The sequence below is a fragment of the Linepithema humile genome, chromosome 5 (assembly GCF_040581485.1).
Source record: "Linepithema humile isolate Giens D197 chromosome 5, Lhum_UNIL_v1.0, whole genome shotgun sequence".
Taxonomy (NCBI): Eukaryota; Metazoa; Arthropoda; class Insecta; order Hymenoptera; family Formicidae; genus Linepithema; species Linepithema humile.
Window position 1 is genome coordinate 18,229,920 of NC_090132.1, and position 24,625 is coordinate 18,254,544.

Below are 24,625 nucleotides of genomic sequence, written 5' to 3' on the forward strand. Positions count from 1 at the left end.
TTGGATATTCTTGTATGTTACAAATCAACTTATGAAGAATAACTTCGCTGCTGCGCATCATAAGTCAATCAAATTTGTTTTGTTTTAATATTATTAAAAGAGTAGATTTAAAAATAATGTAATATCTATAGATTTTTTATATAACTAGAACAATACAAGCGCGCGCTACGCACGCGCACTTATTATAATGATTTAATAATTATGAAATCTAAATATTTTAATAAAATTTTTTTAATTTTATGTAACCGTCAAAATAACCTTCGCTCTCAAACTATCAAACTGTCAGAATAATCGAGATAACCAATCAGCGAAAAAGCTTTAACAATACTTTCGATACATTCGAGTATCGATCTTTCATGCGTTTTTTAAGAGTGGAATAGTTAATGCTTCGATCGCTTAATGTTCATCAAACGAAAAATTATTAAACTTCTACTGATAAAAGTATAGAATATACAATTGAGAAAGTAAATATCAAAGTAATTAATCATCCCGAAAACTTTTGAAAAAGAAGTAAAATATCGCGCATGAATTATTTAATACAATTAATAATAACTGAGTTATTTTAAGAAACACCATGGAAAATACCGCAATGAAAAACAACTAAGAAACGACAAAATCGGAAAAAAATTTTTAGTAAATAAAAGTTAACGCGTGCAAAATGTAGAAAAGTTCTAGGCTGTTTTATACGGTAGGAAAAACCGGAAAACGATCTCCCACGGGAAGATACTGGAATAGCTTTAATGTTGAGCAAAGGGCGCGACCATGTGCCCCATCGAAAACTTGCGCAAAGTGACGCGGCGAGTTTCCGCGTCAGAGAAAAAACTTCAGCGAGCTAGCTTCCGTCGATTTGTCAAACGTACCGAAACGTATCCGATTCCGCGTTCCGTTCGAGCTATCACGAACTGTCGCTTGCGCGTGAGAAATTGAATAGACGAGCTAGGTCTGGAAGACCTCAAGCGATTTCCTGAAGGATTTAGATTTGGAATTAAGGACATATGAACGTAAGAAAAGGCGTAAGTACATACGCAACTTTCGAGCGAATAGTGCTCGAAGTATTCACTTTCACTTGAATTTCTTTGTAATAATTTAAAATGTGTGAATTAAAAATTGCGATATTAAATAATTTTACAACTACTTTAATTACATATCCAAAATGTTAACGTAATCAAATTAAAGCAATCATTTATTTTTACAGATCTCCATTAGTTCTTTTTCGCAATACTCTTTCGTTCATGCAGTCTTCGCGAAGCAGAAGACGGATTCTTTAACAATAAATTATTTTATCAATAAATTATTTATAAATTCAGTGGCATTTCGAGAAACTATCGATCTTTCGTTCAGTCCATTGCTAAAAGGGCAATGAATACCATTGTATCCATTGTTACTAATCGACATTGCTATTCGGAAACCTACTTTATTCATCTATTCGTACGCTGAAAATAAATTTGACGCTCGAACTTAGGCCAGAACTCGCCTTACATCAAGCTAAAAGTCACTCGCTGAAGTTCGCGTCAATTTGTCAAACGTACCGAGACGTGTCCGGACTTCGTGTTCCGTACGAACTAACTTGAACAATGTACGAGTGAACTCCATATATTTACAGCGCCTTCAACTTCTCTCGAAATCATTCCGTACGTTTTTACAAATTATTTTCACATCATAAAATAATTAGAATAACGTAGTGGCTCAATTTTTTTACTTTTTTCGATAAAACTAAAATATCTCGATTAAAGTTAATACCTCGATTAAAGTTCATTATTCTTTCAGTCATACTTATTGAATATTTTATAACTTATTATCGTGACATCATGAGTAGCAAATATAATTTGTTTGTAAATACACGATAATATCGTAATTATGTTTATACAGCATTTAACAAGTTTCCAAATATCTTTCTATTTGTTGGCAAACGCTTTTTACTTTGTTTAACAGAGCACGAATTGTCCGGACGATCAACTAAAGATACACGCGTCAAGTTGAAATTATATTGGATTGTAGCCACGACTAAAAAAGATTTGGTCTCACAAGAAAACTGTAATGGAGAATAGGAAATCTTTTCGATCGCGCACGCGTGGAAATTGGCCCGAGCAAACGACCGAGACCAATTTCGTCCTTTTTCCAGACGGTTTCAGACGCTGGTCATTTTTGTTTCGACAGAAAAGCGCGATAGTGCCACAGAGTTGAGGATGAAAATTTCTTCCTGCTTAGCTCGCTCGTCACGTGGTGAGAAAACCGACATGCCGTCGGACATTTTCCAACACGTCCTTAGATTAGGTATCGACGAGGCAATTTGTTTATCGTTTTCGCCGTGTCACGCGACATTAGCAATTCCGGAAGCGTTTCCGTTCCGAAGTAATTAGAAGTACAACACGTTCGAGTCAACCGTGGGTGACGATAGACGTGTATTCTGTCACTTAAGCACCAGCAATTAATTAACATAACCGAGTAGTTTGGGAGGTTCGTTCATATTTCAAAGCGAATCGCGACGACATCGCTTAGCTCTAATTTTAGCCGATAATTTTATGAATTTTCTGTTTTTATCTGTATAAATTCCTCTCCGCCATTATTAACTGAGACTATTACAGCTTTACTTAATTCTACATTTTCTAAGAACAGAAAAAGATTGTAAAAGTTAAATATAATGATGTTTATGGCAACGTTAGATTACATAGGTAACAATAACATAGATAACAATTTAGAACGAGGCAACCAAAGTTATAGATTTGCTCAATTTAGATTATTGATGCGAACGGATCCTGAATGAACAAATGACGCGAAGATTACATTGTTGCAGAAGCAGTGGGAATAACTCAACGTCGAATTTCGTTCGCTGTCTACGGCGGATTATGCAAATCGACCTCTCGTCGCGTTAAATCGCGAGATTACCCGCCGGGGATTTTAATCGTGATAATCGCTCTCGCTCTTCCTAATTACTTTCTACCACTGTCTTCCGCGGAATGAACTTCAATTTTTTGCCATTCAACATCGAGGAATCATTAGAACGTTTTCACACCGTCAACCGAACGTCGACATTTCTCTCTTAATTACGCGCCTCATATATTAAACACTATTTCATATTATTGCCTTCATCAATAGCCTTCGCAAGTTTCATTGATCGGTCTCTTTTAGTACCTGATTACACAGCGCAACATCGACGTAAATGTAGCAAGGACATCAAGTGCGTGGATGGGTTATAAAATTTTTTATAGAGAATTTCTGATTGAATACTCGTTTTACGATATTAATAGGTTTTTACACGGCTCGATACAATATTTTATCCGCTCATTCACCTTCCAATACTATCTTAAGAGATAACCTTCGCATATAATCTTCTTAAATTTCTCGTATTTTCTTAAATTGTTCACATTTTTATTAAATATGAATACTTGTTTAAAAAAATGTAATATTGAATTTCTCATCAGGATTTATAATTTTACGTTGATATATCTTCGAACAATAAAATGTATTTCTTTTAAGAAAAACTAAATAAATTCAGTTTATATGTGAATCTCTTCCGTTTGAATACATGAAACTTGTTGAGACATCTGTTATCAACTCATATCAAGAATAATATTCAAAATTCTAAAAAAGATTTTACAGAACACTGCAGCAAATAAACAAATGTAATTTCGCGGTATCTCGCAAGCGTGCTTCCAAGAGAAAAATTTTTCCTCTTGGAAGCACGCTTGCCTTTCTCATTTTTCCGATGATATTATTTAACTGCGGTCGGAAAATAGTTTCGTGTTGCCTATCGTACGACAGAGCCCACGGTTTTCCACAATATAGTTTATGCGGTTTTCTGACGACGTGCGAAATACTGCCACAGTCTGTGGTTACCAGTTACAAATCTTTCGCGCGACAATAAAATATTTTGACACGTAACATAATGCTGCGAACAAAAAAAAATCTAAAGCAAAAAGCTTTATAAATTAGATTCTATAAATGGAATATAAAAGTTCTATGCATTATGCGCATTTAGTATATATTTAATGTCAAATGCTTTTAATTTTTATTATTATATTTAATCCAAGTTATTTTTTCTACACGTGTGTAATTATTTTACATAAAATATACATGAAAAAAAGTAAGCAAAAATTATTTCAGCTTATATTTTTATTATTAATGTATAATTTCTATTATTATATTATGGTTTACGTAAAGAAAAAAAAAACGATTACGTTCATTCACGAAATTAATAAAAATATTCTTAATAACAAATAAATTTGATTGACTAACGTAAAAAACGATGTCAAATCAAAACAATATTTTAAATGTAAAAACTGATTGAACGATAAAATTGATTGAATTTCAATCAAAAAATTTGCCAGAATTTTGCGCCAAGTAAGAGCAAAGCGCGAGATTAATCTTATTAATAAATTTAAATAAATTAGCGTCGGATACATTCCAAAGTTGAGTCATGTATAGTTGAATATATAACCACTATGCGTGGAAGTACTTTTTAATGCTCTTTGCGGCTGTAATTCTGAAGATAATCCTTAGAATTAATTCATGGAAGCCAAAATCCAACAACAACGATGAAAGTTTTTTGCGCATGTTATAATAACAATGTCATAATAATGACAACATGCATAAAACCTGATGTGTATGGTTTATAAATACAACTGATGTACAAATAAACTCAAATAAATTACGGGATCAGAGATAAATATATAAATATAATTGCACATACATGTACTACTTTCAAAATATTATTTAGAAGCATCGAAGTTTAAATTGTGACGGATTATTCCAAAATAGTTCTTATTTGCTTGAAAAAATGTTTGTAAAAAATTAACAAAAATATCTTTTCTTTTTAAATAAACTCTTTTTTAACATTTTAAGTACATTGTATAAATTTTTTACCAATAGAAACAAATCACGATTGCTATATTTTAAGGTAAAGCTTTATGTAAAGTTAAAAGTGTATAAAACATGTTTTGAAATAATTGCCCTCATTTAATGTGTTCTATTTTTTATTCTTATTGAAATGAGTCAATTTTTCTCCCTTTTTAAAATGCTAATTTCTTTTACACACCGTACAACTGTAAGCTGCAATCAGAAGAATTTCATTCAGTGTCAGTCTATATATTTTCGTTTTTGTACCTGTTTTAGTTGCAGGAAAAACATCATTAATAACTAAGTAAATAAACGCGCAAGAGTGTGTGTACATCAGCTCGCGCATACGAGCGATATTTACAACCCCCTGACGAGAACCGCGACGAAAAAGAGAACTGTGCCTCCTAAGTAGAGAAAACAGCGTACGCGTAGGCACGCCAATGGGCTGCATGTTTCCCACATAATTGCGCTCGCAATGCTTACACTTTAGCGTGCGAGCATGCTGCACCTGCATATGTGCATATATTCGTCCAACGATAGGGAGAGAGAGAGAAACGTGACTGTGCGATCGCACGATGCGCTTTGCACTTTGCGCCGTGTTTCGTTTCTTCGCCTAACTCACGGACCAGGTATGCGAACTAATTGCGACCCGAGTCGTCACACTCTCCCGCGGCGTACGTTAATGACGGCCCGTTGAATGTCGTTCCCCGATATATATATATGTATATATATATATATATACACAATATATATATATATATATCGCAAACGTAGTCGATAGTTACGCCGGAGGAATGGCTTTCCGATTCAATAGCGAGCGAGTAAAAAGCGAAACGACGTTTCTTTCAACTGACCTAGGAAATAATCGTATCGATCGACAGTTTGAAAACACCTTCAAGAATCGAAATTGCTGGCAAAATAACGACGCTATTTTCGAGAAATAAGTATTTTTGTGCGAATGTAATATCCAGATCAAGATTTATTTATTTTTCTTCGGTGAGAGAACATTTTGAAATAGTAAAACGATTGTTAAACGTTCGTGAAGAATTGTGTCTAATATATGTTTATACCATCAGCAGGTGAGTGCATATATTTTGTGATGGAAATTTCCATTGAACTTGAGACTTGAACGCTCCGGAATATGTATCTATGTATACATTATTGTATCGCTGGCGTCGATACTCCGAGGAATCCTCAAAATTAATTCGCGTGTAACGTAAGCCGATTTGGAGTGGTTTCCAGTACGTTTAATATGCGCGTGCACTTGTATTATTTTATAGTAACTTGTCTTTTATTACTCGTTTAAAACTCGTATCGAATATTTTGTTTGTTTCAAATCGATCCAAAATTTCTTCTCGTAATATCTCAGAAGAAACTAATATTATCATGATTTTATTATGCAAACGTACTGATTTAATAATTTAATGTACCTACATAATGTTTTCAAGTATCTTTAAAATTTTAGAACCAATGGTATTACAGGAATAAACGTCGTGTTAACTAGATAAAAATTAGTTTGATTAAGGAACATTCTTGAAGTCAAAATGTTTCTTAATATCTTGGATTTGATTATGAAATACGTATCAAGAAATTATTTTTGGATCTTATTAATATTATATTTTATATGATTAAAACAAATGTAATTGTTATTTGTTCAATTATACGCGCTCTTAAATTTTCATCGCAAATATGATTATTGCTTTTGTAATTATTATTAATTACATACAAAAGTATTTTCTAGTATAAAAATATTTTTAATTTGTATAAAGATATTTTGAATACTGTAAACTACTTATTATAAATATCGCAGCCATATTTCGTAAAATTTAAATGTTAACCTTTAGACTGGAAAATAGCATACTTTAAGATGCCAATATCCGGCATAAAAATTACCATATCATTCCTTGAAGCATTTCGTTTCTATCGAGAATTGCTCATCGACTCGGCGAAAAATCGTTTCTCCACCATGACGCGTGACGTGAACGTAATCGATATCTAATCTCGTCATTCTCATTACCAACCGCGCGAGATGGAATTCCCAATTCCGATCGTACCGAAATCGATCGTCGACAAGCAAAAATAGCAGAAAGAGACATGATATGTAGCTACATTTCGAAAAATTCGAAATTTTTATATATGTTATGCAATTACATATATATATATATGTATATCTACATTTCATACAAATTTAATTGATTACAGAATAATATAAAATTACCCTAATATTAAATTTATAATATTTTAACAACTTGTGTTTTTTTATTTAAAAATATTTAAAAATTTTATTATTAATTTCCCAAATTTTATACTGAAACATAATTTTGAAGATAAACACTAATTTCATTAAAATTCTATATTTTAGTTGTAAATTGGAATACTAAAGTATTAAAATATAATTTCTATTATAAGTTTTTTTTACGTTTTTCAATTTTTTGACGCATTTTTACAGTTTTATAACATTTCTCATCATGTTTTACAAAAACGTTTTCAATCACGCTTTACAAAAACATCTAACAGCTCACAAAATTTTTCGGACTAATAAAAAACTTTTTGTCCTAACATTCTCAATGAATGGGATTCATTCGAATGTGTGACCTAGAGAAATGCTCGAAGCAAGTAACGCAATCAAGTAAGGATGCGCGACATTGATCGCATTAGAAGAAGTCCGTAAGAGAGAATTCATCTCCTGCTATCAGTCGATGCCTCGTCGACATTTAAACGAGTAATTGCTTTTCTATCAACGTTCTGACTCTGACGTTTGTACGACATCATCGATTTTTCTGAATATGAGAGGATTACAGAGAGATATCGAATGGATGTACCGTGATAAATTTCAAGCTATAAAAATAAACATTCCATGCTATGTAATCGAAATATGCTAAATAATGAATCTACATAAGAACTATGATACTTAAGCTTTAAATCTAAAAGAAAAATTCTTAAAATATGTAATACTATTTATAATATTATATTTTCAGTAATATACTTCTTTTAGCTGAACCCCAGTATAAATTAAACATACATTATATGCATAAATTATATATTAAAACCATTAAAAACAAAAAAATAATTAAAACTCTTTAATAACATATTTTATTCACCCTTGACATTCATATGTAACTTTCTTAATTATAGAATATTGTGTAATTTGCATAACGTAAGAGATGGCGTGTCTGATTACAAATGCTAGAAAATGAAATACAGTTTGCAGAGTTTTGCACGCAAATTCTTGGTAAAAGAACATTATACTAATTGATAACGCTAGAATATTTCGAGACAAATAAATTTAAAAAACCTCGTGCTTATTAAACATCTGAAAGTTTTTATGAAAAAAATGTAAAATGTTATTAACATTAAAAATATAAACTTTATAAGAAAAAAAGAAAATAGCGCATACATATTCAGAATTAAAATTATTATAAGATAATCAAGTTGCAGAAAAAAAATAAAAATATTTTGAAAGCTATATTAAAATAAAAGTTTAAACCATTCGCTATTGATTTTTGAATAGATAAGACAGTTAATATTTACTGTTGATTAAAATCGATACTAACAGCTATTTCATGCAAGATTGCAAATACTCTCCTAAGGGGCAGTCTTTTCTCGTCGACATACTTTTCCATCCAAATATTTGGCATCACTAGCGGTAGCATATTGTAAAAATCGAAAAGACGGCGTATGTTTTTTCGCATTTACTATGCCTGAGAGACGGAATAATCGACAAGGTGCGCTATTTATGCCTTAGAATTTTCCGGTGCATACCAGGTGCCAAATTATCGCGGAGAAAGCCTGTGGGATTGGAAATAGAGTACCTAGGATCCCGATGGTATCGGTCCATTACCGCCTCAGGATGATGAAAGGCACCTGGCACAACTATTATCCCGACTAGCAACTGGACGTGCGCGGTCCAGCGGTCTTCAATTTCTCAAACGTCTTGCCCATATCGATTGGCTTGAGAGAATTCGTAAAACAAGGCAACCGCTGCTGGCATTACTGCCGTCATCAACGTCGTCGTACCTCTATAATTTATCATTTCGACGGATTACGCATCCCATTCCAAATTGCATTAGCGAGACTATTACGCTCCAAATGACAATGTCTGCTTATCTATTATTACAAATAGCCATATAATATTTATTATAATTAAAAAATAGATTGTACTTGTCATTATCATCGTGTAATGATACGAAAATTAATTGACGTAATAATACATAAAAACGTCGCGAATGTTTATGCAATAGAATCGAGCGAGTAACAGAATTCGTAAAACCCAAAACTAATGTCATCATTAAACAAACTACTTTTTCACCCTCGTCGCGGCGCGTCTACATTTACATATTTATATTCAAGCGTGTCCGACACGTGAAGAGATCGAAATATTACGGCTCGACGTCACTGAAAAATTTATGGGATGATTTAGCGGATGATATTTGACATCAGTGCGGCCCGACGACGTCGCGCCGTCACTTTCTCTCTCTCTCTCTCTCCCTTTCTACTTTGCCCGACACGTATGTATGTGCGCAAACCATAATTCTCAAATTCCCGATCGTTCTGGCCGGCATCGACAGCATGTGCGCCAACTACTATCGGTCGATTAGCGCGGAGAACGGGAAATACGTAAAACCTGAGAGAACGGTCGTTACCAAGATAAGCGCGAGTGCTCCTACTCTTAAATATCCTCCCGCGCGCGGTCACACGCCGGGTCGGCTATAATCCTTTTAGGCCGACCACAGTCCTTAGGTTCTTAAAACATTTTCTGTACAGCACGGGACTTAACGGCTTACTACTCCGGGGGGCAATCTGTAAAGTGCCTTGTAAAGCACCGGAACGCGGCGCCTCTCTTAACCCATTAACGGAGCCACTCGATGCTGCGATCGAGTGAAGACTGATCGGTCGAAATGAGCCGGTCACTGCCTCGAGGACGACTCTGGTAATGAGTGCATCTCTTATCGCAAATGCTCGAGATTCGTTCAATAACCCCGATTCGTACCTGAATGCGTTTCGCTCGGAACATTTCGAGATATTCAGACTCGAAGCAAGACGAAACGAGAGCCTATATCTGTCGATATATGTATACGTTGACATTTCATTGCTACGTCTGCAAAGTGCCGGTAACGATAAAATTTCACATAACGTAAATATTGCTATTCGAAAAGAGATTTCACGATATTTTCAAATTATGTCTTGTATACATTTAAAAAGATAATAAATTGTGGCAATTTTATCTTGGCTTGTTAGAAATATTTACGACTTTATAAATTATATATGCAAGATAAAAATGTAAAAGTTGCGATACTGTTATCAAAATATAAAAGATTTGCAAAATTAAAACTATGAATTACTTTAAATCTGCTAACAGGGTTGAAAGAAAAATATTAATAAAATATTTGATGAGTTTAACACACTTCTAAAACATATAAGTTGAATAATTTCACGTGTCACGATTTATTAAAATCGTTACAAAAATTTTACACCATTTTAGATATTTATTCGAGCGAGAAAATATATAATGGCGCTTTACGGTACGGTTAACTCTTCCCGATTTCAATTATTCTCATGTTAGAGAGATCGTCTATAACACGATAACGAACAGCCGAAGCAATTATCTGGGAAAATTATGTTCCAGTTACATAATGATTTAATCAAAAGGTGCGATCAACTAAAGAGGCCGCAGCTATGGTACATTGGTATCAAATGCGCACGGAACAACGGCCCGGTCCGGTAATCCGGCGAGACCCTCGGAAATTCTCGCAGCCATTACCAAACTCTCGTACCGGTCACTCGTACGGGTATCTATACAACGTTTCCGTATACTTGTAAGTGAGCCAGGAACTGGTGCATACAGTAAGCTCGCTCAGATTTCCCATGGGCTAACCGAGCTTACTGTCTTCCAAGAACAAGTTAGCTCATAGGCTTTTATCGTCATAGTGGCTTCGACTAGTGGCATTATAATGCAGCTGTGATCAGGTTTTTAATCGCGAGCAAAAAATAATGCAAAATTATTCTCCTTTTCAACTGCAATTAAAGATCGCAAAGTGAATACTAAGTTAAACGACGGTGGACTTTTTGTCGATGCAAACGTCAATGTTATCACGACACGCTTGAAATTTATCGCCAAAATCTTTGAACATATAGATCAACTAGACTGACAGAGTTTCGATGCCATATTTCATCACAATCACGTAATGAAATATTATTTACTAATTAGTAATTAGAGTCATACGCAGCGGAGTCGTCTATAAACTCAGGTCGTTCAACTTCTCCGAGTGTACTAATTTGCTGTTCGTTCGGAAATGAACACGACGAGATGCAACAGAGTTGTTCGACAGAGATTCGACCGGCAGAAAGTGGGTTTAATGGGGAATCTCTCAGAGGAAGCCTCATCAAAAGCCGCGAATGCGTCCACGACGACTGACACCTGAGCAAAGTACATGAACACGGCGCGCTACATATTACAGCAATCGAACTGAAAATCTACACGTAATGCACGCCAGTGTCATTGCGTTCACGAATAAACTTTCTCGGACACGTTCGTAATTTTCTTTTTTCTCTTTCCGATGCAACGTCGCGTTTCGTCGAGCGAGATTCATCGCGCAGGAATATTAAAGTTCCACACGTATATTGATCCATACCATAGTTTGCTTCGTTATTGGTTTAATCATCGAGTGGTCAAACTCTATTTATTTCGTTAGACAGAAATTATTATTGCATCGTGAGTAAGTTACATTGTAATCTCCGCAAAGTTTTTATAGGCGAAATTAATTAGAAACAAATTCGCCTAGCCACGGTCAATTATTAAAAGCAAATTAATTTCCTTTAATGATAAAAATATCTATCTGCCGGATATGCATATTATAAATTTTTAAAACGTTCCAAAATTGTCTAGAAACCTTTATTTTGAACAGACCTTCGTTAAAATGCTTGTCAAACGTCCAATTTGCTTATTCGAGCAAAATTATATCTCGCGTGCCTCGTTTCGTTATTTCAATGAGCATATCTTTTAGCCTCTAACCTTAAATATGTAAAATACAAGATATATGTAGGCAGTCGCGCTAACGTACATATGCACATGTTATTACGCGTTAAAAATGTTGCTGACTGCGCAGAAAGAAGAGAAAGTGTAAAGGGCAAAAAAAAGGCAGAACAATATCAGAGAGAATCAGATAAGCAAATATGAACTAGCGGAAGAAGCACTTACAAACGTATTAAGAGCAAATGAGTATGCGTGTTAAAAGGAATAAAGTGAAGAGTGCACGAAAAGAAGCATAATTGAAACGGAGATAAGCGATGTAGGAGGATGATGTTCGCGAAATTACATATAAAAAATATAGGTACATATCTGTTTTCGTTTTCTCTCACACGATATTCAAGACCGTAACCGAAAATAACCATGCTATTTCCAAATCGCGCAGTCAGCAAGGTAGACTTAATCCACCATCGCCGATCGAAATCCGAGATAAATCCTTAAAGCGATAATACGATATTAACGAGGCGTTAAGGTATGCCTCCCTCTTCGGCTTCTAATAAGAGTCTGGAGGCGTTTTGCCACGCATATCTCGTCTGAACCTAAGTTACCTCGGAACTCAATCACGCGACGTGCAGACGCGGCTAACGATTCCCGGGCGCTTTGTAACACGACACGGGGGCCTATATCGTGCCAAAGTATTTATCTTGAAAGCGCCCGCACGCTTGACCGCCGCTAATATCCCACTAATCCACTTTGCACAATCTTCCCTCGTACATAATTCCAAGGCGCTCCGCCTATAGATCATAAACACTTCCGTGCGGCTTGCTCGTTCCCCGCGCCTGGTCTGCGGTCTCGTCCAGGGGGCCATTTAAAACGCGCCATTATAATCGACCTTCGCGCTGCACGCTTCAAAGAATGCACGGAAGGCGAAGGGATACGTTTCTCACGTTAACATCTGCATGCACGAGATTTCTTAAATAGCCATATATATGGCGAAGGAATGTAAACAATTTCACACTCTGTGATGACGGTAATGTTTAAATTGAGTTTGATACATGGATATAATACGTAAGATAAAACCTGATTACAAAACCTGCAATAATGCTTATTTTTATTCGCTGTTCAACAAAGTAAATAAAGCAGAATAGATTTTTGTAAGCCAATTAATATTACAATAATAACGCAATTATATATATTCTCTTTCGTGATAAATTTGAAGTGCTTAAATAATTAATAAAATGGTATAATCTTTTCTCGGAAATAGATTAGCTCTAATAATACAATTTTAAATGAAATTAAATTTGATATAATAACTTTGTTTTTTTATCCCCTTCCGTCCATTTTAATTAATGTAGAGTCAATATTTACATATATAGTTTTTAACACCTTTATACAGAATTATGATTGCTCTTGTAAATCTGGTGGAATTCGTATAGAATAAATCAATAAAATATAAAAATATTCCTAGCGGTTGTTTTGCAAAGTAGCTTTTCAATCCGCGGTGAACACTCATCGGTGTACATTTTTGTCTTGTCTCCGTAATACATCCTCCCTCTCTACTCTTCCATGCGGCAAAATGCCCGTGTTTTCTTTTCAGACGCGCGTGTTTCCGTCAAAAAGATGTAATCTTCCAAATGCATAAAGTTCGCGGCATTGACGCGCTGTGGAACTTTATGGAAATTCATTTCTTCGTGAGTTTGTAAGGAAGATATTTTGGAAAAGACAAGCTAGGATTTCAATGAGCAATTTTTGTCAAATAGATTTACGTATTTTATTTCAAATCGTATTCGATCACAAAAATCGAACATTTTCCGGAAATTTTATCAATGTATTTAAATGAGAAATAATTTTATGTGAAAATCCTACAAAGTGTACATAGATTATCGTCTTGAAAATCAAATTATACAATTTGTTCTATTATAATTTATTTTTCTATCGTAACAAAAATTATGACAGAAACTATTAATCGTTTTATTACGATACAATGTAAATGTTAGTTATTTTACAAAAATCTGTTCTGTCATATTTATTTTGCTGAACGGCAAGTAAATATAACAAACGTTTTGCATGGAGACGTAAATGCGCTTTATTTTCAATGCGCCGGAAGTGTATCGCGCAAGCGTGCACTACCTAACTTGTTATATTCACCGCCTCTTATATATCGTCTGCCTCGGAATCGCGAATTCTAGAACTAACACGAGTTTCCACGTGCGGAAATATTAAACTTCTAAGCCTGTACCAGCGGCGCAGTTCGCTAATTGCGAATTGTGTACTTCAGTGCCTTGGAAATTACTATTGTTAAAAATCATACCTCATCGAGAAACTACTCGAGAAACTAAAACACTGCATAAAATACTTCTATACATAATATTTCCATGCAAAATTTTTCAAGCAAAAAACAGCGGTAATTAAAAGATATTATAATCATTATATAGTTGAGAAGATTTAACTTGCTGCTTGAGTTAATATACAATTTATATATTACAAGCTTTTAATATAATTCAATATTGCTGTAACGCAATGCCAAAACAATTTTCACATCTTTTTTCATTCTACTTCTTCAATTATACGCCAATAAATATTCAAATAATTATCATATCTCTTTACTCATATATTTACTTTTTTTTCAACGTTATTCATCTACAAAAATTGGTGGACTTGAACTGATCTCAACAGCATGCTTGTGGCACTGGTCATAGGTCTTTTATAAGTTCCCCGCAGGTATACAACTAGAGGGACGATCAGAAACACAGACAAAAATGGACCGCGATAGATCTCAAGGCCTGACAATGGGCTCGGGACGACAAGAACTATACTCTAGGGGTGGTCGCGTAAAATCGACAGATAATAGCACACTCGAAATATGTGGAGAAGTCGTGGTCTTTCTCTATCTCTCTAGACAGGTGAGAAAAGGTGATCTTAGCGACAAAGGAAACAGATCAGAACAAGAAATCTATGTATAGTACTTTGTGAAGATCATGCACCCGCTTCCTTCTTTCCTTCCCTAGTTTACTCGCGTCTCGAAGCAGGTTGGAGAATTTTCTACTAGATGGAAAGATCCTTGTGTAAAGATACAGAAGACGCGAGCAAAATATTCAAGAATTACGGAACATTCGTGAACTTCTTTAAAAGCAGGCAAGGAGTTACTTTTTTTCCGTGAGAAATGAAAATAAAATGAAAACAGCGGAAAACACACATTTCTCTTTATATGATTTACCGAATTTACTGTCGATCTTTGTTATATTTTTCGTAACAATATATAGAATATTGTTGAAAGTATAAAAATGTTTTATATAAAGTACCAGTTTCTGTACTGTAAAAATATATTTTGTTAAAAGTTCTGTTAAAAGCTAGGACATTTTATATGTGTATATTTTGATATGAAATAAGCAACTGTGTTGGTTGGTTGGTTTTAATAACTTATGCAGTATTCAAATAAAAATCAAATATTTGTTATCTATTGTTGAAAAGTAAGAAATCAAAGTAAAAGCTGTACTAAAAAATTTGACCCGTTTTTTAAAGAAATTCATGATTCATGAAATTCATTCAACGATAGATGCATCACATATCCAAATAAATCCTTCGTTCTAAAACTCACGAACGCCAAAAATACGACCGAGTGTATGGCCGTTGCTTTCTTTACTTTAGTTCTGCACTCTCTCGAGTTCTTTCAAGACGTTGCTGAAGAAGCGCGGAAGCTCCTCGTTTGTATTGTACGCAACGCAGTTCGCTCGTAAGTTTCGACAAAGTTTTCGCTATATCAAACAAGAATGTCCCAAAATTCACGAAATACGGTACGTTTCGCGAAAAACTTTTGTTGCGTAGCGATTATTTAATAGCAATATTTTTGACAAATTCTACTGGAAGTAGCTATCGCGCTAGAAAACTGCCATATGTGTTTCTCTTATTATGTATGCTACTACAATTTACGTATATTAATATTTTGTTACGTATATTAATATTCAATTATTGTACTGATGTTATCAAAATAATAGCAATTATTTTCCATATGTAATAAAAAAATATGTATATTATGTTTGAATTGTTTGTAACGTGTAAAATTAATAATAACAATTTATATAATCTGAAAAAATTGCACGATATCTTCTACAAATATGACATTTCAATGCTAAATATTCTTTTCACGAATAAGTGTATAATAAATGTTTGCTTAAAAATGTGATTTTATTAGAAATTCTTATTTTTTTATAAAACTTTTGATAATCTCTTATAAAATAAAAACTAACACAGACCATTTCTTTAATCTATTTAAAAAGCAAATTTAAAGCAGCGATCGTTATCTCGATAATACCTATGCAAATAATTTCTAAAATTTATTCTCGATATTAATTCCGAAATTCAATCTCATCCATACCTGAAGTTGCATCAATAGATGACAGTATCTTAAGGACATGCAAACGAAGTAAAATCAATGATTCTCGCAAAATTAGCTGCAGCCAATGTAGCTCTATATCTCAGCGCGCTTCGAAAAGCCTGGAAACCGACATTGGTCGGCTCGCGTGCACCGACTGACCTCGTTCCCCTTCAACCCCCGAATGGGAAGAGGGAGAGTCACGTGGCCACGTCGTTAATTTTACCGTTCTTGGACCGTAGAGAACGACAGCGGTGCGCGTAGCGAAAGGACATGAAGACCACCAGAAACCGCATTCAAAAGTTCGGACACTCAAAGGGAAATGAGAAAGATACAGCGCGTCCATTGGCAGATTAAAGTGATGCTTGTGCTCTTTGATCTTCCTTGCGAAACAAACAAGAGTCGGGACGAGCATAAAACGCGTTTAAGTCCTCGGAGGTTCAACCTCTTTCCCATCGCCTCCCAAGTGACAGCGATCAGAGAAAACGCGGAACAAAATGGAAAAAAAAATTATTGTGAGCGGGTCCAGAGCGGTAAGAGCTCTTTTTCATATAATCACGCTTTATGCAGCAGGTGCAACGAGCAGCGCGATAAAAAGCCTTAATACTCACGAAGACGAAGTAGGATTTCTTCATGGTCCTCGTCGTCGGCGACTTTGGCGAGCGCACTCGTTAAGAATGGATCTCACTCGCTTCTCACTCGCTAACTGACAAACGTAACTCCCTGTATCCGGCGCAGGACTCTTGTCAGAGATCGTCAAGTTTCCACCACGTGCTACTATCACCCTCTGACAAAAAGCGCATCGAGGAACCGATCGAGCGCCCACCGCGATTCTGATTACGAACTCCTCTTCTCTGTCTTGGTCTCACTTACAAATATGTATCTGAACACTTCACCCTCCTTCTCGCCGCGCTGTGCACATAACTGTCGCGAGACACGTGTCGTCGAGAACGATTCGCAATGCGCGAGGCGAGGACAAACGCGCGGATAAGAATCGAGATTGTCGGCCGGTCGTCGAGAAGCGATCGCGATTATCTCGTGATTCACAGCGGTTGTGATCGTTTCGGTCGCTATGACCCTGCCTGATCGTAGGCTATCCTGAAACCGCACGTGTATCCGCAGGTGACTCCGGTCGATGTCGTCGGGCCGAGGTGCGCGACGCGAGTGTCGGCCTTAACGTCTCGAAAGCGCTTGACGTTGGCGCCCGTGCGGTGTGGTGCAAAGTGGGGGATGCGGAGGGGAGACGATTGTCTACCCCTCCCGCCCCCATTCACCCTCCCCACTCTCAACCCACCCGTGCCACCCCCGTGGAGAACGCCACACTCAACTCCCACGCGGTGCCACCGCATCCCACCGCGCTCGCCCCTATGCACCCATCGACCCCGCGGCCACCCACTTCACGTCGGGGCAAGAGTGGAATAAAGTGCTGCCCGGAGGGATGGTAGAACCGCGCAGCGACGCAAGAGGAACGAGAAGAGGGGAAGAGGTACGACGGGTGAAGGGGTAAAAGACGGGGATTCCCACGGAGAAGAGAAAGCATAATCCGCAAAGTCGCAATGATCAAACTAGTCTCCAATTCGTTTTTTACACGCTGCTTTGTCTTTCCTGATTCGTGCTCTTTTCCTTCGAAAAGGAAGGAGGAAGATAATATAACAGCTGGTGAAAATCGAGCGATAATCGTGTATAGAATCTACGGTTACGAAGGATGTTTTCAGGCTGCGATGTTTTGTATTCCGCTCTGCGGGAATCGCAGCAAGAATCTGAGACCATCCGTCACTCGGCGCGTAATTTAGTTTATATCTGTCATAGCTAGCAAACCATGCTTTCTTCATGGTCTTGGTACCTAACCAACCGTTGGAAGCGCAGTTAACACAGTTTGAGAGTTTTGTAAGTTATATGGATCTCACACAATTGGAGAAAAATAATGCAAATATAAAATGCTCTAATTCTTGACTTGTAAAAATAGTTATATATACATACATATCTTTGCTAAATTTTCAGCTTTATTATTATCGATAATATTATAATATTAAAAAGATGTATATAATTTTTTATATATATATATAATGATAAATTTATATAATAAAGCTGAATTTATAGCAAAGACATAAATAGAAAGAACTTATTCGCAATTTGCTCATTATTTTATAGTAACAAAGAAATATGATTATGACATCAGATAAAAAGATACAACGAGGGGCAATCTTGATAAATATATTTTTTTGGAAAAAATCAAGATTGTTTCTCGGTATATTTTTATCCTATAATTATACTATTTTTACTACAAAATTATAAAGAAACTGCAAATAAGTCCTGTTTCGATTTATATCGCTGCTAAATTTAACTTCATCCTTCTCGTTAAATTTTTATTACTGCTAAAGATTTAAAAATCTGAACTAATAAAATTATCATTATAATGAATTGCAAAGAATGAGTAGCCTTAAAATACTTGATACTCATCTAATAATATATATTTTGTTTTATATATGTCTCTGTGTGTTTTTTATCAAAGTGCGCCTCTGTGTGTTTTTATAATTAATAATGATTTTTATAATTGATAATGATGCCCGCAATTATAATGATAAAACTTTAAAATAGCGTAAAATTTCAAATTTGCCATACAACATTCAAACAGCGTTATAAGTATCATATGCTGTTACCACGCCAGAATGTGAAAATTGGGAATATTGTGACAGAAAGCTCGCATTGTGCGAATTCGCGAAATCACCCTGCGGTCAGCGCGGTTAAACCTCAAGTCCACTTTATGTGTGTACATTTCGAGACCAGTAGAGTGTAGGAGGGTTAACTTATCTCGAGGATTGTTTTTAGCAGCTATATATAGCCACATAAATCTTTCTCCATAATTAATTCTAATTAAAAAAAATTAAAAGTTAGAGAAAAAGTGTGGCATAAGTGAAAAATGGTGTTTTAAATTCACAAAATCATATAAAATATAATATAAAAAAATAAGATTTGTATAGCTAATTTAATCTCTACTTGTATCTCTATAAAAGTTAATCAAATGACAGAATAACTGCACTCAATAATCACTCAAACATCGCAAAAAACGGCGGATAGAAATCATCCTGGTAGAATAAGAGAGAATTAGCTCCACCTGGTAGAATATTTGATCTACTATGAAACTCACGTAAAAGATTTCGACGGTACTTCGCGAGATTTGATAAATAATTTCCTCTCGGGGCGCATAAAATAACACATTACATTTTTTAATGTTACCTACATAGCTGCTTCAGTTTTATAAAGTTTTTATTAAAAAAAACTCAGTGATTTCTTTTTAAACAAAAAATGATTAAATCGCGGTGATTACGCAAATAGTAACATATTTAGCTAATATATTGAATAGTATATGAGTTCGTATTTTAATAGACATATATGAGTATGATTGTATATTAATAAGCATGACTTTAAAAAAATTGAAAATAAGCTAAAACTATAATCGCCAGAAACAGGGATAAATAAATCCCATAAAAGAGAAACTGCATAGATTACTGTTTCGAAGGCGCGTAAGGAAACACGCGCGCATGAAGATCGAAACGTTTTAAGGTCTTTGACGTTCCTAAGGCACTCAGGCCGAGCCATTCTACCGCAAAAGCGAGATAAACGCCCGGTACAAGCAGAGTGGGGCCCCCGCCAATTCCATATAAAACCGTCTCGCTGCTTCCGGTATATTTATTTCGATGAAAGGCCTCGTGCGGTAACGGCTCTAGCATTACAGTGACGAGCGCGCCTTACGGAAACAAAAAGACGGAAAAACATCAGAACGAAGGCGTAAAATGTACCCGCCCGTTTGTCGTTGCGCAAGCAGAATGAAAAAAAACGAGACAACACTGTTAAATCCCGACGACAGTCTCGCTCAAAAGAACGTCGATTGCTTGGCAAAAAATCCTTCATTTATTTATGGATAACGATACTTTTTAATTGGATACTGTTCTGTGTTAGAAAACAAAAAGTCTTATAAAAAATCTTAGAAAGCAAATTGCCGACCTTGCCGGTTGCAAAGCGGAAAGAGACATCAGATGCCAGAATGGTATAATTAACCTAATGTTTTTATCGCTAAGACATTAGTGAATCCTGTGTATTTATTGTTACATGCAAAATTGATTGCACCGCCATTCAGAAATGCTATAGCCAGGTGAATTAATCCATGTTGCTTTTCAACATTAATTATTGAAACAATAATCGATAAATATATCATATTTTAAAAATGCATAAGAATTGCATGATGCAAAATTCAAGAGAATACTGTGATTAAATTGTTTAAATATTAAAAAGGATTATATATTGCTGCGGTGTACTCAAAGATGCTCTTTACCTGGAGTAAATTTCCATTTCTGCCTAGCAATATAAAGCACAACAATTGAATACGAGTCAAACATATGGATAAACAGAAAGACTTACATTGTAGCCGCACGTAAGCAATGAGTTCTCTGTTTGACAGCGCGATCCTCCAAGCTTGTGCGAGAGTGCCTATTCGTCCTGCTTTATTCTACCCTCTTGACCAGGTGTGCAGACGTTTGGTACAACTTTCTTATTTAGACACGTATTCGGCCAAGTGGATCTGTAAGAAAACACGGGTCGCTCAGAATTTACGCTGACATACACTTGTGCGCAAATAAAAGTTTGCAGTTCAAAGAAGATGTTCAAGCGCCAAAGAATGTAGCCATACTTGACGAGCTTTAACTTCGAGCGATAATCGTGAAGTGGCTTTAAGGTGAGAATTCGCTCGTAAATTGTATTTACAACAAAATGCAAAACTGGTGAACTAGTAACGCAAATCTTGCTATACATAATTTATGTGAGTTCCTCTCTGCTAATCTGGATGCAATATTTAAAGCACTGCTTGTAAATAATTTTATATATTTTCAATGTATATTTTAACACGATGTAGCTTAATATTGCTATGCAAGAGAAAATGCAAAAAGAAATTTTCTTTTAATTACTATTAATTCTGATATCAGGTGCAATTCGACTACATTAAAAAATTACATTTATTTAAAAAAAAAATAACTTGCAATATTTATATAAGAAAATAAAATAAAATAATTTTTAAATGTTTTAAATGTTTGATGTATGTAAAATTTCGCGGAATTACAATAATATAATCTTTTATTTAATTACATAAATGTGTTATTTCTCTCAAAAATATATGCACACTCAATAATTGCAGAGAGTAGATTGTAAAAAAAGGATGAAATATACAAGTGATATTTAAATCATAAATCAAATAGAAAAAGTTAACAGAGTCTACAATTCAGATGTATATAATATAATTATATTCCATTCATTTCAGAGCGTCTTATCATATATTTCTTATAAAATAGTCAATGCAAAGAACTGATTGTCCTCGTAGAATAAAATTGATGTTGTCAATGGAAGCGGTACATACGGAAATGTGACGAAGAAATTTTGGATTCGCGTCGACGACGACGACGCGAGCGTAAGTAAGGTGACTTGTCGCACGCGTGTTCCCTGACAAATCGCGCGGCGAAATCCGTGATTTTAAAATGCAGCTGTTCCGCGCACGTGCGCGGCATAAACGGCGACATTATATGCGCAATGGATGTCTTGGTGTGTGCAACATGCAGGCACACGTGCGCCCGTCGCGCGGCATAGGTGAAGTTTTACGCTGGCCGCGCGACGTATAACCGCGCACGATCGGATACACGAAGAGAGACTCTATTGTTCGTCGTATCTCGCCGACAGCACGCGCAGGATTTCTCATAAACGAACAGGTTGTCCGCATAAGTGAATTTCCGCCGATAAATTTGTTCAAAGGTTGCTTTCGAGAAACCATCGTGTAAATCATAACACGATGTAAAAGAGGAATGAAATGGAAATCTTTGAAAAGAGTGGTGTTAAATGATTCAGAATAATCCGATATTTCCGATCTTTCTTTTATGATGTACGTAATTGTGATTGCAGAAATAGTTGATAAAGAATAATACTTAAAAATTTATATTTCTTATATAAATAAAATACTTTTGTAAAACAATTCTACATAAATTTTTTAAAGTGTTTAAGTCAGTTAAATCCTATAATTACGTAAAATTTATTATAAATGTTTCATTACTGCAGAACAATAAAGAAAAATATCACGGATAAAACCAACTGAGATTTTTAAAACATTCAAAGCAATTTCTCTGTAGGAACAGCAAATCATTTTTGTCTCTTCACTTTGCACGCTTTTATCTTTTACCGGAAAAATAGCGCGGACGTGAAAATGTAAAAGACTACGAGTAGTAACAGTTCTAGGGTCATTTCTGACGTTTACAAAACATTTCGCTCAAAATAAAAGGTAGCACAAGCGATCTTGCGCTTTTATAAAAGTTAGTTACATTCAAATCGCCAAATATTAGCTCAGAAAGAAGACAAATTTGCTCCTCGCAAAGTTTTGCTCGAGCGTATTTTCTTCGGAAAGTGTCTAGTATGTAGTCTAAATTTAATACGCTTTGTGGTTAATAAAGCGGATGTACTACACGTATAACACGCGTAGATATATCCCAAGTTAATTACATAATATTTTCCTGCTTTAGCATAATCCTGAATTGCAGATTAGCGTCTTACAACGTCGATCAACACTAACTTACAGCACGTACAATCTAATTTTAATATTTTAGCAATTAAAGCGGATGATCCATCAAGAGAGAATAGTAGTCTGCAAATTTCTTAAAATCTGTAAACTGATTTACATTATTTATAAAAAAAATCAACGCTCGATAAAGTGATGCTAGACTCGTGACATTTGACTTTACAAAATATTAGTCGGTAATATTTAAAAAATACAGAATTGGCCAATTCTAAATAATACTGTGATATTCATATCGTTTTCTTATCTCATCAAAGTTTCATTGAGTGAGAAGGCTATATAAAACGCGTCAATGTTTTCGATAAACAGTACAGTGAATTTATATGTATATGCATATCTGCCGTATCATTATAAAGCAGAGAGAATTTATAAGACGCATATGATTATTAATGATATTAACATGTTTAAAAAATATCCATTGTTTAAATTCTCTTTTAAGATTTTGAATAACAAATCCATGACAAAAATTCTAACAAAAGATAAGAAAGCCGTGTTTTTACTACCACGCATTTATACTTTAATATAGAAGATTACTAATGAACTTGTGATTCTGTGCGCTACAATAATGCAATCGTTCGATGAAATAAAACTGAATAAAGAGAAAACGAATATTCAAGGCGCTACGTGTGTGCACTCGTAGTACTACAGGATTTGCGGTTTCTAGATTCACTTCGTTAACAAGTCGATTCATAATAAAGAACATCCGTTCTTTTTTATGTTGAAAGCATTCATCATCTCGATTAAATTTCTCTGGGAATAAGGAATCACTTAAGTGAGTGCGAACACTAAAAATTGCTAATGAACGCGGGTCGATTTCGCGACGTCATTTCTCTGACTACCCTTTCGTGAAAATCGTGCTCAATGCACCTGGCCGACAGTGTCCTGAATATTTCACGTTTCGGCTGAGACGAGTAATGGGACGTAGATGTAATAAAGTACATAATGTGACAACACGAAAAGTCGGATTACACGTATACCTACATACATTACATTTTCCATTTCTCATAATTAAAATGCTCAAAGCAGTTTACTTAATTCGTTTGCAGTTTTTTATGATGAATAATATACTAAATCTAACGATTACATTTTAAGTAATAATAATAATTATTTAATCATAGATACTGTGTTATTAAACTAACAAGTATCATTGTGCCTTTTATGAATATTATCGTCTTTACATGTTCATGACAATTTTGCATAATTCTAAAATATATTTTTCCAGATTTTTATTGTGAAAATATATAAATAAATATGCTCAAAACATGATGTCTTCAAATACTTGAATGGCTATAATCTGTAATATAGCTTGTAATAATTTATTTTTTAATATTAAAATATTAAGAAATGTTACGCAAATATAGTTATTTTAAACACCTTAAGATTTTTGCTAAAGCTGTTTCAGCTATAAAATGACCGCGTAACGTAGAGCAAACTTACAAAAATCCGTGAGAAACTTCGAAGTCTGGTAGGTTACGCCGCCTTGGACTAATTTCCAACTTCTCGACAAAGTTTCTAGTGACAAATTATCCTGCACGAAAATGGAGTACCACTCAAGATTCAACGAGAAATTTTATTACTCGCGATACTGTAGTGAACGGCATAAAGAGACAAAAGGCGTGGAGTAAAAGATGAAAGATTGTATATATATATATATATATATATATACACGTATATAGAATAGTTCACAAACGCATAAACGCTGTAATGTTTGCGATAACCAAGTGATAATATGAAACAATTCGACAAAACTATCATTACTTCAAGCAATACATCTCAGTTATTGTGCTGAAACTAATATCACCAAAGCACCGTACTATGACATTGTATGTATCTTAAACGTATC

General features: G+C 35.0%; 1 protein-coding gene across 9 annotated transcripts in view; it reads right to left on the reverse strand.

Annotated features, from left to right (window-relative positions):
* nolo (no long nerve cord) overlaps window positions 1-17,325 on the reverse strand; it is a 171,521-nt gene extending 154,196 nt beyond the window's left edge. For all 9 annotated transcript variants that reach the window (XM_012362213.2, XM_067354674.1, XM_067354672.1 and 6 more), the window contains exon 1: window positions 16,787-17,325. In XM_012362213.2, coding sequence (XP_012217636.2) covers window positions 16,787-16,810 — 24 coding nt within the window. In that variant the 5' untranslated portion in view covers window positions 16,811-17,325. The remainder of the gene's footprint in view (window positions 1-16,786) is intronic.
* Window positions 17,326-24,625: the final 7,300 nt, after the last annotated feature.